A 22,300-nucleotide genomic window follows, 5' to 3' on the forward strand; every position below is an offset into this window, starting at 1 on the left:
TCACCGTGAGGAGTGGTAGTAAATGTGATAATATGCAAAAAATATCCGAAACGTGACGTTAACCTAATGCACAAACAAATACGTATTTTCTCTTAATAATGTGTATTAGTAAAAGTTAATAGTTTTACAAGTTTTCATCACCCCAATAAAAAGTGGTACATATTTTGTCAAAACAAATTATAGTTTAAGAAAAAATATTTTAAAATTGTTTAAGTATAAATTAATATATGATAATTGTTTTTATTAAAATTATTTATACTACCTAATAACATAAAAGGCCCTTTCTTAAAATAAGAAATTCTGTCTTTGAAATGTCAAATTATCTATACTACTTAATCACAGGCTCACAGCCACTTCCATGTTGTCATTTCGTCTCCATCTTTGAATGACTAAATCTGCACATATTTGAGGTATAGGAGTCTTCTTTATTCATGACTAAATCACCACCGCCACCATCAACTCATGATTGGTATAATATTTATATCTATTTATAAGCATTGTCATGACAATCGGATGTTTTCGGTTTGTTTTTCTTTTTTAATCATTGTTTACTTAAAAATATTTTTAGAATTCAAGATGATGGTATCAAATAATCCATGGTATCACTCATTAGATTAATTACAGAATTGAAAGGGTGGAATTAATGTACATGAACAAAGAATGGATATTTAAACGAAAATATGGATAGTTTACTAATGTTATGCATGTGCTTTATTATCTATTATTTTCATTGCACAGTAAACTGTATACTAAGATATTGTGTTTAATTTTATGAACATGAAAAATTTCTTGGTGGACATTGTAAAATAATTATCGAGCTTGCAAGTTTGTTCTTTGGGTTTTGATTTTCTAACCTATAAACAGTTGAGCTTCTTGGTCTTTTCCTGCCTGTTTGGTTTGTTAAATAGGATGATAAAGGAATGGAATATGACGCTTAATAGTTAGATCTACAAATCATTAGTTTGCTATTCTATAATGAAACGTAATAGTGAAAATAGGTCACATGGGTTGAAAGTTGTCTAATGCGTCCTTTTAATCATGGTTTGTAATGAGTTGATCCTGTTTTTTATGTAACTGTGTGATAAGCTCTAATCTATATTTTCTCGGTAATATGTTATGTGATATGAATTTAAAAGGACAAATGATGAAGTAGACTCTTTTTTTACTACGTCTAAAGCTACATCTACGGTTGTTATTGCACCCAGAGGTAATTAACTAAGTGGGTAGGCTGAGTTGGGTTGAGGGTCAAAACAAGGCTTAGTTAGAACAGGTAATAAATTGTTGTCGATCTCATCAAAACCGACTATGAGAGTGGGTTCTCTTTGTTTGACTTGGAACATATATTTCCAGAGTTTTGAAGTTTTAATGAAAAATATATAATTTGATGTTAAAGATGAACATAGTAATCAAATATTGACAATGTAATGGCAGATTAGAATAAGTACCCGAGATATTTTTTTGAGAAGATAGAAATAAGTCCCCTTACGTCATGAGAGTTTTATATAAATTCACAAGATCTATGGTTATTATAGTTTATATAAATTTTGCTTTTAGCTAATTCTGTAGTCGGTTATTATAGTTTTGTAATAAGCTTTGGTTTTTTCTTTTTTTGCAATCTTTTATGCTTCATCCTTTAACAATGCATGTTTGGGAGTTGAGACAACTACATCATTTTTTTAGCCATAGAAACATGATGTTGTTTTTATGAAAAACTTGTGGAGAAGGCGTCTCTTAGCCTCTTACTATGGTGGGACTTCATGAACCATTCAATATTAATGTTTGTGGTCAAGATGATGTTGTGGATGTTATATGTCGTGGTAAAGGCACATGCTCAAATCCTTTAGGCGGCAAACACAAAAAATATTCATCTTTGTTTTCCTGATTAGGACAACCCATTGTAATAGCTTATAGACCCTAAAGCTTGCTGCTTTATATGGAAACATTAGTTTAGAATTTATTTTCTTTTGGTGCAGATTATTATCCTCAAGATGGAAATATATTGAAAGTCCAAAGATATGCTAGGGGGAATTTCCTCTTCAAATATGCATCACGTAAGTCGGGCTGCATTCTCTGCATTTTCTATCTGGTTTTTGGACTGAAGTTGTAAAATCAACGTCGGGTAAATATTATAGCTTAAATTTGTACTGTTTTTTGAGGTTTAAAAATCCAAGTTACATGTATACTTAAATCACTTTTAGCTAATGTGGAGAGGGCGTTTACCACATGTGTTATAAATTGTCATAAACTTATTGATAATAGTCTTTGTTAACATTCATCTTTGTTTTATTGCTTTTCGATCTATGGGACTCCGCTGCAACATTTTGTGTTGTAAGGGGTCGTCGCTGCAACGCGCGGGTTCCGCTTATTAACTAGCTCCACATATATAAACATTAAGAATTTGTGAGTAGTAAAAGTACTACACTGCATTTGAAAGTTCAAAAATCTCGGCGGCTTCATATACGTTATTTTATTTTTCTTTTATGATGTATTTTTGTGTTGAGGAGTTTGTATAGTTTTTTTTTTTTTCCCAAACAAGTTATAAAAATATTTGTAGTAATAATTTGTATAACATTTAAACAATGGGAAAAATTAGGTAAATCATGCAGTACCTAATAAGATAAAGCATGGGGGTTTATGTAAAATTCAAGGTGGATGTATGTTTATCAAATTCAAATGTTTAATTTGTAACTTTTTTTAATGTGGCAGTACCTAAGCTTAGGTAAAGTATGCCGTACAGATCATTTTTCCGACTTACAATACAATAAATATATTTTTTTATCATTTTTGTAAATCATTTATATGCATATATGAGTATTTATATCCACGAGACCATACATGGATATCGATATTTCGACACCACAAAGTAGGGTAAATCTTGATTAATTGTAGAAATGAGAAACATAATTGTTAAATTATGAAATGACATTGATCCATATTCATAATTAACAAGGGTATCTGAACAAAGGGATATTAAAGACTAAATCATTTCAACTTGGCAAATTAAGAATCTATTCTTAAATATTTCCAGGAGCATTGGAATGTTGCTAGACGCCAACCAATGTTATTGCGTTTATAATAACATGCTCAAGTGGGAGCTGTTGGCATATGATCATATTATTATAAGTCGCATGTCCGGGAATAATTTAAGCCTACGGGGTCACACGAAATGACACGGTAACTCGATAATAACAATTGATATATTAAAGTAATATATTAATTAGTTTGATCACGAAATAATTAATTAAACATAGTTAAAGGATTAATTATATTTAATTGATTAAAAAGGAAGATTAAAATGTGAAAATTAGAAAGTGGGCTTGGACCTAAGTCCATGTATGGGGGACGGCTCATCAAGGCTTTCCATAGCCTTGATGTTGCTTAGTTTCTAAGTAATGTTTAACCTAAAATTACCCTATAAATACAAGGGTTAATTCCTAGGTTTTTCATTCATTCAATTCACAAACAATTCTCCTCTCTCCCTCTTCTCTTGGTTCGGCCGAAACCCCTCCCCAAAAGGGTTTTCGGTTTTCGACTTTAGTTTAAGGGTTTTAAACAAAGGGTTGTTTAGGTTCGTGATCGAGGTACTAGCATACATTATTCGGGGTGTCTAATGTGCGATCGTGGAGGGGTTTTGCTTTAAACCCTAAGCATTAATAATAATCTTATTATTGTTATCTCAATTGGATCTTTGCATATAAGGTACACGTCTCAATTCTCTCTTTGTTAATTAATGTGATTGCATATATGTTTCGATTACTTCCGTTGCGCTTATTCGTGATCTTGTATGTTTATGTTCATATATTCTAACACTCATCTCATTCACTTCATCTCACTAAAAAAAATTGATACAAAACAACACACACTTTGTACATTTCACTAAATATGTCGAGTTCTGACGAAGATTCAGTTTCATACATTCGTAAATATATAATAGATCCCGATACGTTAAACACTTTTGTTGCTTTTCTTGAAGATGAAGAAGCTGAGAGCTTAACAATGGCAAACATACCAAGAGCACCAAGAAGAACCGTACCCAGAAACCATGTGGAAGTCGCGACACGTTTATTTAATCATTACTTTGCCCCGGATGAGCGTTCATTTTGTGATAAGAACCCCTATCGAAAGGTCACATTTCAATGTCTAAAATGAGTTAATATTCCGGAACTATTGATACTTAATGGATTCGATATTTACACAGGTTCACAGAATATGCGAGTGAGGGTAAATGACATCAAGTGAATCAATATGAAGGCCTATGAAGTTACAAGACACAAGAAGGTGATTCGGGAGTCGAATGAGGCAAATCGAGAAGCAGTATGAGCTGGCAGCACCGTTAGCCCAACATCAGCAGGCCCCAGTGCCACTAAGCCCACTATCATTTAAGACAGCGGAAGAAGAAAAAATTAAAACAAAATAATTGATTGGCTGAGGATTTATAATAAAAAAAATGCCCCTTGAAATATAGTTCAAGCCACCCAAGTCAACATATTTGTCTCACGTGATACAACCAAAGAAGTGTGTATTGTCAGAATTAAATTAGTATGCAAAGGTATGCCTTAAACAACAAAACTAAAAAGAAAATAAAAATAATAATATTAGAAAACTTTGGACTGATTTACCCAGACGATTTTGTTTGTATGTCATCAGAAAGACCAGACCTCTCTCAGTTAATGGAGGGGAAAATGAAGCTGGTCAATTAACTAGATATTGCTAGATACTTGTGGGAGTAAATACTCATCATTGTGGCTCACCGTAAGTCCGTAACTCACCATCATAGAGTAGTTATTAATGTGCATAAGTGCATTCATATCTTGAATTCAAATGAAGTCCAGCCACTTTGAGTCGGGAAGCCAGTGGCTCGAGTCGAACTTACCGAAAAAGAAAGAGCCGCTCCAAAGAAAGTACAAAGTGCGTCATTAAAACGCCACATGACGTCTCATTACCCTCGACCTAGTCCCAATTATGTGCCCAGGCACGTCGGGTACTTCGCACTACTTAGCCGCCGTTGGTGTGACTTTTTATTAGGAAATACTATTTCACCACAAATGCACATTATGAACCACATTCAGTTAAAATAATTAAATAAATTTCAACATTTAATTAGAATCATTGGATTAAGATAATATCATAATAGTTTAAGTTTGAATCAACCTCATTCTAAGCCTTCATGTTAAGAATTTTATACTTAGTCCGTTCTTTTTTTTTATGAAAGGTGTGTATTATTCACAATAAATGGTCTAACATATGTTGTTTTAACCGGGTCCGAGCTAGAGAACCTCTCACCTCCAATACTAAGAGGAAAAACCTCCAACTAAACTGTCCGAAGGCACTACATTTAATTGAATAAAACCATGTCCCCTCTACAGTACTTAAACCTGCTTCACTGGAAGACTTTATTCGTGTAATTCATTTAAATAGAAAGTTTAATATGATTTTCTAAAATCTTTTTATTTTTAAATTTCAAAATATATATTTAACGTGCGCCTTTCACAATTCTTTATAGATTATACTTTATAATCTTCAAACCCACAACAACATGTATTTGACCTTTTAAGTTTGGATAAATATTTAACGCACTGATTTAAGTCATTCTAATCCAAGTATTAGTCCAACCAACTCGATGATTACTGTGACAGCGAATGAGTGTTACGCTTTTATTTGGTTTTCACTTTTTGTATACAAATCAACATGATGTCAAAAATGGAATAAACTTAAAAAGTGAGAATACTATAAAAGTGAATAAATAATAAGACTTGGGAAAATAATTTTTGATGTTAACATCATCTTTGTTGGATAATGTTATTCTCACAAACTCACTTAAATCAATTTCTACATATGTCAAAAAGCCCTCCATGATTTTAATGGTTTATGAGAGCAACATCATCCAACCAAAACAATGTTAATATCATCCAAGTTATCCCATAAGACTTTGTTAAAATTAATGACATTTTGGACCATTTTAATAAATATATTAACTTATTTTTTATGATGACTTATATAATCAATAAAGAAATTTATCATAATCATATATCGTGGTACGATTGTCGGGCCCTTTCCTCGTTCCGTTCGCTAGCCTATTGGGATAGCTGTCTTCGGGCTTTGCCTGCGAACTTTTTCCCAACATGTAGTATATATTGTACGTGTTAATGTATTTTTTTTTTTATTAGTTTTTAGGAATGTAACTATCTTTGACCGAATGTTTATAGTAGGAAAAAAACTAAAGTTATGTGTATTGTATTTAAGCAACTCGAAATTTTTTTTATTATATGTAAGAAAACATACGTGCCAACCATATACCGGTGGCACTTGTCAGATTTTAATTGGTTGAAACGAAATTCTTACATACAATAAACATTATTTCGAGTTGTTTACATACAATACATACAACTTTAGTTATTTCTTACTATAGACATTCGTCCAAATTTTTTTCATTCCAGGAAATTAATCTTTTTTTTTTAATATACAGTAACATTATATAAATTATATATTTTCAATCGCATATTATACAAGACAATATAGATTCGAAACTATTAAAGAGGCAAAGTTTTAAAATTTTAACATTCCCTATTTTTTAACTTTCTTCTGTATTTACTTATTATCGAAATGCAAATGGGCAGTTTATTAGTAATATCACACTTTAACTCAAATTCTAATTAGTCATCCGACTATATATAAAAACCGTTGCTCAGACCATAACACTTGCAATAAAACGTTCACCTTTTCTTTAAACCAAAAATCATTCTTATAAAAATTATTAAACTTCCAAAAACCGTTAACCCCACGTCATAAAATTTAATGTCCTCTTTATTCATAAACAAAAGCAGGTATGTATCACATTTCCCCATTTTGTAATGAGTATACTTATATTTATAGAAAATAAATAAAAGTTACTCATTATAACTTTTTGGGTTTTGTTATAAAAAAACCTTAAAAAATACATATAAGATGCATTAAATAGTTATACATTTAACATAAAATTTAACTGTAAATACAAGTTTTTTAAAGCACGTTAAATACATTCTTTAAGGCTACATTAAAATTCTAATATTTTTTTAATAAAATAATAGATGACTTGATTGAGTTATTTTGGTTTTACTCGTTAGATGAGAATTTGAACTTTGGATACAAATTGGTACTTTATTAATCTCAAATTTTAAGAAGGGTTTAGTAAGAAGTTTTCGTTAAATGTATATATATAGTTCTATTCAAATAAAATAACCGATTATTTTTGTTAAATGGGAAGTATATTTTTGAAAGAGAGACGTGCATATTATTTAAAAGTCGTTATCTTTATGGAAAAAAAGAAAATGATATTTTTGTGTGTGTGCATTAAATCTGGTTTACTAATGGGTTATACCTAAGACTAACACGTGGCATTTTATAATGTGAAACAAAAACCCACCCCTCATTTTAGAAGAGAAAATAGAATTCTCTTTTGCAGAAAAACATTACTACTTAAAATTTAAAAAAAAAAAAAAACCTTTTTTTTCTTTGTTTCAGTTTTATTTATTTATGAGGGAAATTTATGTATTGAGCAGTTAAAAAAGGGTCTTTTCAATTTCTCTCTAATTTTATTCATTTATTACACCGTATATTATTATACAGAGAAAAACAAAAATAAACTGAGAGTGTGTATATATCTACACAACTCTGTTGCATGTGTGTATATATATAGATATAGATAGAATCTGTATCTATACACCACCACATTTTTATTTATATCTGATGATATTAAACAAGTGATAATGGAAGAACATTGTATAAATTAAGGTGTTTTTTAATAATTTTTTTGGGGGTTTAATGATGGCTAACGTTTATTCAACTTACAAAAAAAGAGATGATATCTGTGATGATGTTTGTGGTCAGGTATGTTTTTCCTTAAAAATTCAATTTTGTGTTTTTTAAGGTTTGTTTCTTCTTTTTTTTTTATAATTAGATTGGATGATTTGATAGGTATGTTTCTGTTTATATATATATATAATTATATATATTTTTATTTTATGAATTGGCCCTAAGAACTAGAAGCATTTGAAGTTCACTTAATTAGTCAATGTTTGCTTTAATTTTTGTGGGTATTATTTATTTAATTAATTAATATTAGTTGGATAATTTTAAAGTACTATTAGATAGTTGTATTTTATGATTAAACTGAAAGGATTTTATATATTTTTTGGGGTTTGTTGGTACATGACACAGAGAAAGAAAAAGTCTTTAACTTTCAATTGTATATAAACGGGTTTATATTGGCTCATGGCCTAACTTTCTGTAGTATGTGATTAATAAAATATATTTTGTGAACATATTCATTGGAATGAAGTATTAAGTTAATCCATCCATTTACTTATGAACAATATAGAATTAGGCCCATGTGTTCGATTCATTTTGATATAAAAATGCTAAATTTTGTATACAAAAACTTTTGAATGTGATCTTTGCAAGTTGAAGAATGCTCGTTCTTTTCAATTCTGATTTGTTTAACTTCTATTCCCCTGTATTAAAACAATTGGTATCATAGTCATGTTATACTTGCTGGTGTGGTACTGTGGTATGCATAAACTTGTGGGCGTACGGTAGCATTTTTTAAGTGCTTATTGCAAGTTTAAGTATTCATGTTTTTCCAATTCTTGTTATTTACAGGCTCTATATTCATAAAGTTATTAGTTCATAACCATACTCAATATTTACCCGACTCTTAAAGTGTATTTATCACCACAAAAACTTGAACTGAGAAGCCTTGGTGCACACATGTCAATCCAGCTGAAGAGCCATAGTGCATCTGGCTCTTTAGTTTTGAATTATGGTAACTTCACATTAGAAAGCCAGTGTCGTAAGCAAGAACTGCTCTAATGTTTGATCATTTTTTTAATCTGATTACGCTTAATGGTTTATTTAGGCTGATTTTCATTAACTTTGGGATTTATTTTTATGTTGTTTAGGAGGTAAGCAGGATGTCAAGAATCCGATGCATGATGCAAAGTCTGGATTTACGAACAGTTTTACTATTATTTGTGATTATCCCAGTTGGTTTCTTGGGTGTTTTTTTCCATGGACAAAAAGTAACCTATTTTCTAAGACCCTTGTGGCAATCTCCCCCTCCACCTTTCATTCAAATACCTCACTACTATCATGAAAATGTCTCGATGTCTACTCTCTGCAGCCTTCATGGTTGGAAAGTACGAGAATATCCTCGGAGGGTCTTTGATGCAGTCTTATTTAACAATGAAGTGGATATGCTTACTATTAGATGGAAAGAACTCTACCCTTACATCACTCAATTCGTTCTTCTTGAATCCAATTCAACTTTCACAAGCATACCAAAACCCCATTTCTTTGCTATAAATCAAGACAAGTTTGACTTTGTGAAGCCTCGGTTGACTTATGCCACCATTCCGGGAGGATCTAGAAAAGGGAAAAACCCGTTTTATGAAGAGGCATATCAACGAGTGGCAGTTGATCGGCTCTTAAGAATTGCAGGTATCGAAGATGGTGATTTGCTAATAATGTCTGATGTTGATGAAATCCCGAGTGCACATACTATTGATCTTTTGAGATGGTGTGATGGGTCGCCGCCAATTATGCATCTTCATCTGAGGAACTTTTTATATTCATTTGAGTTCAATATTGCGCATAAAAGTTGGAGGGCTTCAGTTCACAGGTATGAAAAAGGAAAAACTAGATATGTACATTATCGACAGACGGATTATCTCTTTGCTGATTCTGGGTGGCATTGTAGTTTCTGTTTTAGAAAACTAAGTGACTTCGTGTTTAAAATGAAAGCCTATAGCCACTCGGATAGAATCCGGTTCCTTCATTTTCTTGACCCAAAAAGGATTCAAAGTTATATATGCAATGGGGATGACTTGTACGATATGCTTCCTGAAGAGTTCACTTTTAGGGAGATAATAGGTAATATGGGTCCGATCCCTCATTCGTATTCTGCAGTTCATTTGCCTTCTTATCTGTTGCATAATGCCGACAAGTACAAGTATCTCTTGCCTGGGAATTGCTTACGGGAAGCTGGTTAAATGTCGGTTGAAAAGATTGTGCTGTAGTCAATGCAGCAAGTGTAGTACATGCGACAAACAGGAGGCGTCTTGAATAGGAAGCAGGGCAATGCATATTTTGATATTTACCTTACAGTTGAACAATGCATAAACAACTTGATTTTTTTTTCTTGTGTTTATGCACAACCAATATTACCTTTAACTTTGATTTTGGTATATGTTTATGGTCAGGTTTTGCTTAGCCCTCGTTGTAATATATATTCTATACCTCCATTTTCATTATGTATTACCAAATTGTTGCATAAATCAGAAGGTTATTATGGGTAATTATATTTGTGCAACATCCATTCCGCCCTACCATTCAAAGTTCACTACTGAATACTGATGATATTTTGTTAATGAATGATTATTGTAGTCTATTTATCAAAATAATGGTAAGAGGCCTCTTACAGAAGACGGTGAGTGTTTTTAATTTGCCTATGGGTTGGTGGCCTATTAGTAAGGTTTTTGACCGTTGGGTATCTATCTGGATTTAAGTCTCACTTTTTATATTTGTGAGGTAGACTAAAAGGGATTTTTCGAGAGTTTTTGGTTTATGTGTAATTTATATCTAGGAGTAGATTAGAATGTTGTTTAAAAAAAAATTGTGAGAATGAAATTAATCCCATTCAATGAGAAATAAGACCTTTCAGTCATGGGCTCTTGGTCCTTGATGATCATCGAGCCTTCCTCAGTGAGATGGTTATGGGGTTGGTGTAAGCTCGGTGATCATGGCTCGGTAACTTTTATCACCCGGTAACGAGTTTTGTTTTTCTTTTCTTTCAAATTGTTATCGTTCGATTAAAAAGAATTGAATTTCATAAATTTAGCCAATGGCTATAACACAAACATAAGAACATGTGCGTTACTATATATGTATATCAGTTTATCTATTTTCATCACAACTTTATATTTATATATAATATGCACGATGTGCGGATATTAAATTAATTTTTTAAATTTATATATATAATGATTAATATTTAAATACCAAAAGAATTAATTGAACATATATAGAAATCTAATGGTGTTGCTTTCTTACCTGGATAATGAAGATTAGTTCAAAAATCTAATGGTGTTGCTTTCTTACCTGGATAGTGAAGATTAGATTAAGCAAGGTTGACAGTATTTTGTGGCTGAGTATTTGCTTTAAACATTATATTCGATTTTAAATAATTGTAATCACAACCTATAAAAAAAATTAGATAAAGAATATTGTGGATTATATAGAAAATTTAAACTCATTTGCTCCAATTGTCAAAAAGCTTGTGTTTAAATCATTACCAAAATTCTACGTGAATGCAAAGTTAGTTATCTAAGAATCCTAATAATTAACTTCCAAACAATAGAAAAAATAAACAATCATAAACATTAAACAACATTATTAATCACATAAACATTGAATATCATAACTATTTTAAGGTAAATAAAAATTACTTTTGAATGGAGTTTATACTACCTATTGATAATATAAAAATACTGAAAAGTTTTTCTTTTGTTTCTCTTCTTCAAAAACCCACAAAATTCAAAGTAAAGTGATTTATGTTTGTTTAGTATTGTTTGCCACACTTGAATTTATAATTGTTAGCTACATATTTGGTATTATTATTTTGATATTTTATTTGTTTTTTAGATATTTCGTAGATTGTTATTTTGATGGAAGATATGCACATTAGAATTGCCGATTGGGTATTATTATTATTATTTTGATATTGTATAATACTTTTTATTTATTATTTCATTAGTATATATAAATATAAATATAAATAATAAGATATATTAGGAGACTAATGTGATTTTTATTAAATAATAAGATAAATATTGTGAGAAAAAATTAGGAAATGCGACATAAAAAAATCCTACGTGGCAATTTTATAAAATACATTTGAGTTTTTAGATGCTCTAGAATTGTTCGGATTCTTACTGTTGTAATAATTATATAGATATACATTTTAGACTTGTGTCCAACGCTAGATACGGAGCCTACGATATTATTAATATTAGATCTTAATACATTTAATTCATATAAGATTTGAAGATATACGGTCTGAAGTGTTACATTTTGCAAGTTGTAATACAATAATCACAGTGTCATTATTAACTGAGTATATCCCACAAGGCACATGCTATAATAATTTTTCTATTATAAATTTTTTTGAAACCAGTTGTACTCATAATGTGATATCATTATGAAATATAATTAAGATTTAAAATATAAACATAGGGGTTGGGTATTGTAAACAAGTATTAATGTAAAACAAATAAGACAAGATTTTAATCTTTAGATCGTGGTTAAATTGATGCACAAAAATTCACAAAGCAATTGATTCACGATGATTTTCATGATGCACGGTGATCTTCAGTGAAGAGAAACCTATTGTTTTATTTGTTTTCACTTTAATACTTGTTTTATTTTACCTAAAACCCATAAACATATTAAGTATTCAGGGCTAAAAACTATAAATTATTGATGAAAAACAAAAAAAATATAAATTAATAAGACTTTTCTACAAGTTAATATAAATACAAATATAATAATAGATTTGGATAATGATTATTTGTATTTTTAATTTATAGTTAATCTAATGATGAAATAAGTGAAAGTCAATTTGATGAAACTAAACGATTTGATTGGTTAATAAATCATTAGTTCAACTGTCTTATAGTATATATTAAAATATCTTTTTAAACCACAACAAAATAATCAAAAATAATATTTCAACAAATTCAACTTCTTCTTTTAATTCATTTTTATCAACACCATAATTTATACATTTATGAAATAAGTTAACAACCAACAACACAACAAGCATGGTTAGATGTCAGATTGTAATCGCCCCGTACCCTACAACCCGATTTTCAAATTTTCGATTACTAACAACAACAAATGATTTGAACACACAACACTTTCCTCAACAATTTATATTTCAACAATTTTGACAAATATTTTCAATCATCACTATCATTTTGCAGTCAACCAATACAACTATTCAATCAACACCATTTATTAATAGAAATGACTGTAATATGATAGAGTACAACAACACACATAACCAAATCTCTGAATAGGTTATGGGAGTATGTATAGATATATTAAACATGTTTTATTTTAAACATAAAAATATAACATTAATATAATAGAGTTTAACTTTTTAGCTTATTATTATAGATGTAGTAATGGGATTGGTAACATATTACAATAATCATATAATAATCATACAATCAAAATGATTATATATTATATTTGAATCAACAAATTAAAATCTTTTATTTATAGTGTTAGATTTGTGATCATTTGAAGCTAAATTTTTTGTAAAAACAAGAAATTGGTCAAATACAGTGTGATTTAAACTTAACACAATGTGTTTATAGCTTCCCACCACCAGCATCATTGTCAAAAATTGTGATGTGGTACGGACGAAACCCTTAATCACCATTCAGGGGAGCTTTGCCATTCTTCGTAGGCCTACCTCGAGGCATTTATAAAAGGGGTGGAAGCCGGACGCATATGAGAAAGGTGTGGATATGATGAGCAACGATCCAATAGATAGTGTGATGGTTTGATACGGTACGAGCTCTGCCCTTGCTGTCATGATTCCCCCATGGTTTTGCCAGAGGATGAGGAGCACAAAGAGAGAAATGATGATGGTGGTGGTGGGCAACTATAAATACGTTGTGTTAAGTTTCAAATCACATTGTGTTTATTAAATTTTCGATTTCACATAAATTTTAATTTTCAAATTAATATTTCACTTTTGTCCCAGTAATAAAGGTTGGAGGGCCGTTTCTACCATTTAGGTAGAAACTGGAAGCAGCCTCTCTACTTAGGTAGAGGTAAGGTATGCCTACATCTTAACCTCCCCCATACACCGTCGAGGTATTGCGGCCCAAAACCCACGAAAGACGGCACTGAATAGTTACTTACTTTTATATAATTTTCTAATTATTTATAATCAAAATCAAAATGGACTAATGGAGTATATCTCTTATATTTGAATCAACAAATTAAATCCGAAACGAAAAAATTTTCAGGTAAAAAAATGTTAAATTAAAAAAAGAAAGTTTGGGGTTTTGTGTCTTCTCTTCCACCTCCCTTCCCCCGCGAAGTTCATCAAAATTTCCTGTAAATTATATTAAATTCATCATCACATTTTAACTTTGTTACAGCAGTAAGATCTCTTCAAATCCTCAAGAATTTGAGTCAACATTTCATCTCTATCTACAATTAGTAAGTCTTTCTTTATTCATTTCTGATCAAATTATATGTATATATATTTACATATATGTATATTTTGTATCAATTTATTTACTTAATAAAGTATTATTTCTGATGGGTATTCAATATATTTGTTTCAAATAGTACTATTATTAAGATTAAATATTAAAGTTGATATCTTGGATGCAAAAATGTTGATTAGTAATGTAATTAGTTAATTAAAATGTGGTAAAATGTTATTTGGATCTAGGTTTTCTTTTGTTAAGAAATGTGAAAATTTTATGATTTTATAGTCTGTTTGAATAAATTTAAGGTTTTTATTTATGTAATAGTAAAGCTAAAAGATTTTTGTTTTTTCTTCTTGAAATGAGCTCATTATTTGCTTTTTAGTAGTTTTGATGAATTTAAGCAGCATAGGACATTATTTGGTACCTTACTTTTTTTTTAATAATGACCCGCGATGGATAATGTGGTTCGGGGTATAAAATTAATCTTTGATTGTTTCTGCAAACCCTTACTAAAGTTCTTAATATGGAGATGGTTTAACAAGGCCATAGCGGAACATTAATGGTGTTGGCTTTTTGTGTGTAAATATATGAATTAAAGGTACATTTGCTTTAACCTGCATTAAGAGAGGGGTTCGTCATCTTCCAATTACATGAAAAGTTGTAGTGCCAGCGTTACACGAACAATTTTGGGTCTAGATTGATTTCCGTTCTTAAACTTCAAAAGACTACATTATGATTCGCGAAGTTGAAAGACGTCATTCTAAAACCCATGGCGAAGCTGTGTGGGTTTCTTGCACTAATGTAGCGGAAGTTGATCATTATTCTCCATTTAGATATTTTGGTAAAAATGAGGCTAGCTTGACACACGCTCTTAAATGAAAATTTAGGTTCAATTTGTTTATTGATGTTTAAGTTGTAATATGAAAACTTTATCCATAAATGTTGCAGTTTTGTAATTCCAACAAATCTGTAATCTTGATACACTCAAAATGACTAACTTAAGTTAGTGTTCTGGTATGAATCGAATCATCTTTTTTGTCTGTAACCATTAATGTATTATCTTCCTCATGGAAAACAGTATAACCATTTTTATAGTGCCATGTCTTGTTTACTTGCAGCCTTCCTTTTCCGGCCAACTAAAATTTGTTATCATTTGTTTTCTTTTTATTGTTATTTGGATCCAGGTGACTTTCTTGTTGTGGTTACTTGAAGGCATTTTGGACATTGAATGACCACCTAATTAATTTTATCAAGGTATCTTCTTATTTCAAATAACAACTATTTATAACTAGGGAGCATACCAAACAATTAACTAAAACAAGCATCCTAACTATTATTCTACACGCAAGTAGGCATGTTAATGAATGATATTACATTCCAGGAGACTTATAATTTGACTATTTGAGGTTGAGGAGTATAAATTTCATGAAATAAATTTTACTTGCTGTGGTAGACTGGTAGCAAATTACAACTGGAGGATGAACTCATTAAAGTAGTAACCAAAAGTGAAAAAGAAGAAACGTAAAGTTTGTGGATGTATATATATATATATATATATAGAGAGAGAGAGAGAGAGAGAGAGAAAGAGAGAGAGAGAGGTTGGTTATTGTAAAACCAGTATTAAAGTACAACAAATAGGATTAGATCTTGACCATTAGATCATGATAAAACTGATACACGAAAATTTTCATGATGCACAATGCCTTTTAGTTAAGAAAAAATGATTGTTTTATTTGTTTAACTTTAATACTTGTTTTATTGGAACCAAAACGTGTGTGTGTGTATATATATATATATCTCCTATTGACCTCTTAAAGTTCTTTGACTATAATAGATATAGGACCAAACTTCTATGGTCCTTTTTTTTACGTCATGCCATATGTAATTAATCTATAGCCGAAAGGTATAACTGACGGTAACCAGAGATTGTGAACTTTATGTACAGTGTTTCCATTGTAAATGTCGGTGGCAAATATGTTTATCCACTGATTAGTAGTTTATATTCTCAACTCTCTTCCCCTTTGCTGTAATTCCTAAGAAGCTTACATTTCATTCATTTTAGAATTTAGATTCATTCCTTTCCATACAAAATTACCATTCATTGATCATTTTATTTTTTGGTTGCACAGATTTATTACTCTCAGCACAATTAAGAAGATCTTGAGAAAAGAGCAGTAATCTAATCATTTATTGAGATTGGAGGGGAAATATGTCCTCGCCAGACGTTGCTGGAATCTTAGAGCAGTCAAAAGAGCTTGATCGTTTAAGGAAAGATCAAGAAGAGATACTTCTTGAGATCAACAAAATGCATAAAAAGCTACAGTCAAGTGAGTCCATCATTTCACTTTTCATTATGATCTTAGAATTACTTTTAATTGCTGTAAGCTTACTTCTTATTAGTATGATATCTTATAATGTAAATCAATTAGGGGAAATGCCAATATTTTACTATAATTGGTTCTCGGTTTTTCATTATCAGTTACTAATAGACATGTACCACCATTTTCTGTTTTCTAGTTAGGTTCATCATGTTTTAGATGTTAGTCAATCAGGTAGAATCTATTGGTTGAATCACTTTTACAATTTTGTAAGAATCTACCTGAATTATATGTTTAATTTCATTACTCGTATGTCCCTTTTATGTTGTCAATAAGTTATCATTACTCATATGTCTCTTTTGTGTTGTGGATAGTTGGCGTGTTTCTCAATCGGGGAAGTGGGTAACCTTCTGCATCTGATTAATGTTAACTTCTCTATATAGTTTTAGAGGTCTTTTATCAGATAATGGATATAATATATGTCATTGTGTAAAAATTGGTCCAGAAAGTGTCTATCTGATTCTTGTATGTCATTGTATATGTCAAGGTATAGATTTTTGAGGTGTACTTCTGTGAGTTGTGTCTATCTGATTTTTATTACTTCGAAGTTCATAAGATTTTCTTTCTATATTGGGGCGGTTTGCTTTCATTGGCAAGCTGTTTCTACGCACTGCTGCTAATATAGCCAGATCAGAGTTAAATAGTAAATGCAAATTATTTGAGTATCTTCGACTGAATATAAAGTCAGTATCTTAATCAATCCCATTAAGTGTCTGCCTCTATTGAACAGGAAGGTCCTTTTTTTAGTTCACAACCATCAAAACATAACACTAAAAATGTTAATGGTACTTCTTTTGTCGCAAACCATACATCAATATGCCATTATGATTGTAAAATTTCTGTAAGAGCTTTCACAGCATTTTTAAGTATGCTATATCTTTCACTTCATGTTCTTGCCTTCTTGAATTATGTTGTTGGTCAAATATTAAGTACGCTATATATCTCTCACTGATGCAGCTCCTGAGGTGGTTGAGAAGCCTGGTGATAATTCACTTTCAAAGCTTAAGATGCTTTACATTCAAGCAAAAGAACTTTCAGAAAGTGAAGTCGCGTAAGTCTATCCTTCACCTCCACTTTGCATACTCTCCTGTGCTACAGTCTCTGTTTGAATTTGCTTGCTAAACTGATATTTTCTATATTTGTTTTTTTCGTTTTGTACTACAATTCTTAGCCATTTTTTAATTGGGTGCAGTGTTTCAAGTCAGTTGTTAAGTCAGTTGGATGCTCTAATACCTTCTGGGCCTCCTGGGCAACAGCGAAGAAGGATGGGTGGGTACATAACCACCGTTTACATCTTTATTGTCCATGCTGCGATTTGTTTCTCTTAGCTACTAAATGTTTTTCTTACAAGCTAAAGACTTCCATATCAAATTATAACATCATGTCTATAGAAAAGAAGAACATCATCCAAATATATTAGATAAAAAAAAGGCCTTGGATCACCACACAAAATACCTGTTATTTCCCTTTCTTTTTTCATCCCTGAATCTTCACAACACAAAGCTTACCTCTTCACCATTCATTTTCACAACATTCTCGTTGATCACGCCTTCAAATCTTCAATGATGTAGTAAACCCTCTCATTCTTGAACTGTCCTCAACTGATGTCCCTATATCTCTCACCCAGAACATAGAATATGCCATTATGCACAACATCGGTCCCATGATCGATCTCCTCAAAATCAAGAACATACTTTGTGGGGTTAAATTTCTCAACCTTAAACTTGCTATGCGTTTTTCGGCCAACAACTGGATGTATTAATGATTTGATGAATAGGCTTGAGAAAGATGATTCAACAAGAAAGTTGAGCAAACAGCGGTTGTTGGTTGTAAAATGTTCAGCAGGTTTAATGGTTGAGAGAAATCGCTCCTTATAAGGACGTTCTTGATTTTGAGGAGATGGATCATGTAACCTATGTTGTGCATTAGGAAAGCCCCATGTACTGAGTGACAAAAAGAGTGACATCAATTGTTGGCAGTTCAAGAATGAGAAGATTTACTACATCAGCGAACAATGAGAATGATGTGAAAATGAATAGTGGATGAGCTAAGTTTTAAGTTGAGAAGATTCAGGGACGAGAAAGGAGAGAGGGAATCAGAAATGGTGTGGTGATCTAAGGGCCTTTTTTTCTATTTAGTTAGTTGACTTCAATGTATCATATTATCCAAGTTCCAATGTATATATCATCTTACGTTAAAAAACCCTATGAAATATATTTTCCTGCAGAAGGTAATGAACAGAAAAAGAAAAGAATGAAAGCTGATCCAGATGTGCCACGGCTTTCTCCTTCTCTTCGTAACCACCTTGATCATCTTGCAAGCTTAAAAGGGGAACAAGTATGTTTTGTAACTTTTTTACATTCCATTATTTCAAGTTTGTTATTTTACCTTACAAAGCTTTTCTTAATTAGTAGCTTCTTTCTATTTTATAATGATTGAAAGTAGAGGTGGCAATTTTGACTTACCTATGACTTGGCCATCTTAGGTTATCGTTTTCGTGATCTCAAATGGACTATATGTAAAGAATAGCAAAATTGGAAACATGCCTAATGGTTAAACCGGATGAAGGTTTACCAAAGCGTAATGTTAACACATAAAAGCTCGTACATACTTTATTCATTTTTACCAACCGTATTGTATAACTATTGGTAGGGATTTCACTAATGAGACACATGTCTCGGGTTCGAAACCAACGGCGGTACCAATATTAATTTATTTCCGGTACTTTATTCATTTTTTTTAATTATTTTTATTGAAAAAATATAGCTCTTTGGAATATTTGAGATGCTAAATGTAAAAATTTTGTAGTTATAAACATATATGCTATACCGATGTTTATTGGCTTATACGTAAAATATGCTTTTATGTGTAACCCATCCGCCCCTCTTGCAACCTCTACTTAAATCCAAGATGATAATAGCCTTCATTGTAACTTGTAAATGTAACTATGCCAGGTAGCTGCTAGGGTCACACAGGAGAATGCCGATAAAGATGAGTGGTTTATTGTCAAAGTAATTCACTTTGATAGGGAAACAAGAGAGTAAGTACATACCAGACATCTTTATTGACACGTCATCAATTAACAGTTTTGCTCTTCCTATTGGTTTAAATGGGGTGATGAGGAGCCATAATCAATTTTGTTCTTTTTAACTTGTAATGTTTATTCAAGACATAGAGCCACCATCGTCACATTGAACATAACAATGAATACTTCCTGAATCTTATACATTTCTTAAAATTGTGTGTGTGTGTGTGTGTGCGTGCGTGTTTGTGTGCGTGTAGTCTATTTCAATTGATTTATCAAGTTATTATATTGAGCATGTGCAACCTTCAAATTTTTCGATGACACTGACTTATGCTCATGTATATCCCGACATTGACATGCCTTTTCGGTGCATACCCTATGTCATAAATTGTATACTATTTGCTGATAAAGTAGTGTATCAGCATGAAGCAGAAGCCCTATGTTGATTTTGGAACTATTTGTGTGCTACCATGAAATTGTTTAATTTGTTGATTGTAGTTCCTGTTTACACATTGGCAAAAATACTTTAATTGTGAAACTTGGGCACGCTGAATGTTCGCTTGTTTGATCATGACCTGTTTCTGTTCTTAAATGAAAACACATAGAAAAAGAAAATGTATGATTTCACTGACTGATGTATAAAAGACTTTTCATATGTTCTAAGAACCAAATGCATATGTGCCAACTCATTTTGTGTTTCTTAAAGTATTGTTATCGTCTTAGTGATTGGTGACTTTTTGCAGATTTGAAGTTCTAGATGAGGAACCCGGTGACGATGAAGAACCAGCTGGCCAGAGGTAAATGTTGTTGATGGTTATGTGTCTCAGATTTGTGTATTTATGACTTTTTAACAGTCCAAATTTGCTAAAAAGGAAAAGGAACAAATGGATTGTATCCCAGAATGTATATTTATTCAGGACTCTCTGAATACTGGACCAAGAATCTTGGCAGGCCAGTCTGGGACCTGTCCCATTTGACTTGCACTAAAAAGTTACTTCCTTGCAATCTTGCTTTCATGTTTCTATTTTTCTAAGTTAAATATTTAAGATGTTGATGTTTATAGGAAGTACAAGCTGCCTATGTCACACATTATACCTTTCCCGAAGCGAAATGATCCATCTACTGCTCAAGATTTCCCTCCCGGAAAACATGTGTTAGCAGTTTATCCTGGAACCACTGCTCTCTATAAAGCAACTGTCGTGAATACTCGCAAGGTAGCTTCATTCCATAGGCCTTTGTGTTGACGATTTTCATAGTTGGGTTGTATTTATGATGCCAATGGCATGTAACTAATGTTTCTCATTTTCTGCTGCTGTTTTTTTCTCCGTGAAATGTGCATATCTACAGAGGAAAACTGACGAGTAAGATTTTGAAACTCCATCATTCCTATAGTACTTTGACTTGGCATATAGTAGAGGTCAATCTATTAATGAATGAGTTGATTTGGGTTTGTGTCTATCCCTAATGGATCAAACCAAAAGCTTTAGCTAAAGGGGATTCAGTCAGGCAGGTTGCAGGTCTCCAAAATTCTTCTGTTCAATGGTTTAGATTATTAGTATTATATTAATATCGCTTTATGTAATAAAAAAAGTGATAATTTGAGAAGGTGAAAAAAGTTTTTAGGGTTCATCCTCTCCCAGCCAATTCAACTGGTACTAAAAACTTACCCATTTTGACTTGTTGGGCAACCCACCCATCTTGCCAGTTTTAGCAAATAGTGCCAAGTAGATTTATTACTCGCCATCATTCTAACAAAGTAAATGATGCAATTATTCTTTGGACATTTCTAAAGGAAACTTTTGCATTTTTATGGTAGAGTAATGTCTCTATTAAACGGTTGGTAATATAATCTTGAGTTTTCGGGTCAAACAAGTCAATTTCAGTTGGAGATTGATACGGGTCTAATTAGATTCAGATACAAAACCGGGTGCTTTATAAGAATCTACAATATCATTTGAACTATTATATGAGAAATGACATGTTTGACCATGAAAGTCTAGACATAAACATGCCTTGTTTCTATCATTAATATACCCTTAAACATTTTGTTTGTATTCATTTCATTTGTGCGGCAGTTATATGCTTGAATTTGATGATGACGAAGAAGACGGATCCTTACCTCAAAGGAGTGTACCCTTCCACAAGGTAGTCACCCTTCCTGAAGGGCATCGCCAGTGAATTACATAGGTGCCATAAACTTGCGACTCATGAAGTTATCAAGGTAGTTACAGGGATGTTGTAATTGAACTTTGTTATGTTGTCGTCACGTCTTGTAATATAATAGATTACATACTATCTGCTATTTATTTGATAATTAGCAACTATGTAGGCTATATGTAAAGTAATCAATCCATCTAAATGTTCATGTCTGTTATTTCACTGTGCTTATGAGGGTAAATATAGAGAATATGACTAATATGCATATGAATGTGATGAATATTGTTTGAAACAGTAAATTCACATTCATTTTTTCATTCAATTGACTTTTTTTCTTACTTGATTGTATATTAGCCAGTGACTACTTGTAAATATGTTCCATAAGGATTATGAATAAAGATCCAAAAATCGAGCAAGTTATATTGGTGTATTTTTCGGTTTGGGTTCTCTATATTATGTCCATTGCTTTATTT

General features: G+C 31.6%; 2 protein-coding genes and 1 long non-coding RNA gene across 6 annotated transcripts; all 3 read left to right on the plus strand.

Annotated features, from left to right (window-relative positions):
• Nucleotides 1-319: 319 nt before the first annotated feature.
• Nucleotides 320-2,275, plus strand: LOC122589961. The gene is made up of 2 exons (XR_006322376.1): nt 320-410; nt 1,974-2,275. It is a non-coding gene; the product is annotated as an uncharacterized LOC122589961 (long non-coding RNA).
• Nucleotides 2,276-7,570: 5,295 nt separating this feature from the next.
• On the plus strand, nt 7,571-10,331 carry LOC122589386. 3 transcript variants are annotated; one of them, XM_043761679.1, is made up of 2 exons: nt 7,571-7,866; nt 8,937-10,331. In XM_043761679.1, the coding sequence occupies exons 1-2, from the start codon at nt 7,801-7,803 to the stop codon at nt 10,023-10,025; spliced, it is 1,155 nt and encodes a 384-aa protein (XP_043617614.1). In that variant the 5' UTR covers nt 7,571-7,800; the 3' UTR covers nt 10,026-10,331. The 3 variants fall into 3 exon arrangements, with proteins under 3 accessions (XP_043617614.1, XP_043617616.1, XP_043617615.1); XM_043761681.1 differs by lacking the exon at nt 7,571-7,866 and adding an exon at nt 8,661-8,848; XM_043761680.1 differs by lacking the exon at nt 7,571-7,866 and adding an exon at nt 8,661-8,800.
• Nucleotides 10,332-14,061: 3,730 nt separating this feature from the next.
• LOC122588576 (SAGA-associated factor 29 homolog A) lies at nt 14,062-22,149 on the plus strand. Of its 2 annotated transcripts, XM_043760713.1 has the most exons (11): nt 14,062-14,271; nt 15,452-15,521; nt 16,397-16,594; nt 17,603-17,696; nt 17,838-17,914; nt 18,873-18,982; nt 19,600-19,685; nt 20,414-20,467; nt 20,734-20,884; nt 21,018-21,031; nt 21,746-22,149. In XM_043760713.1, the coding sequence occupies exons 3-11, from the start codon at nt 16,477-16,479 to the stop codon at nt 21,846-21,848; spliced, it is 807 nt and encodes a 268-aa protein (XP_043616648.1). In that variant the 5' UTR covers nt 14,062-14,271; nt 15,452-15,521; nt 16,397-16,476; the 3' UTR covers nt 21,849-22,149. The 2 variants fall into 2 exon arrangements, with proteins under 2 accessions (XP_043616648.1, XP_043616649.1); XM_043760714.1 differs by lacking the exon at nt 15,452-15,521.
• Nucleotides 22,150-22,300: the final 151 nt, after the last annotated feature.

This window comes from Erigeron canadensis, chromosome 2 (assembly GCF_010389155.1).
Source record: "Erigeron canadensis isolate Cc75 chromosome 2, C_canadensis_v1, whole genome shotgun sequence".
Lineage (NCBI taxonomy): Eukaryota > Viridiplantae > Streptophyta > Magnoliopsida > Asterales > Asteraceae > Erigeron > Erigeron canadensis.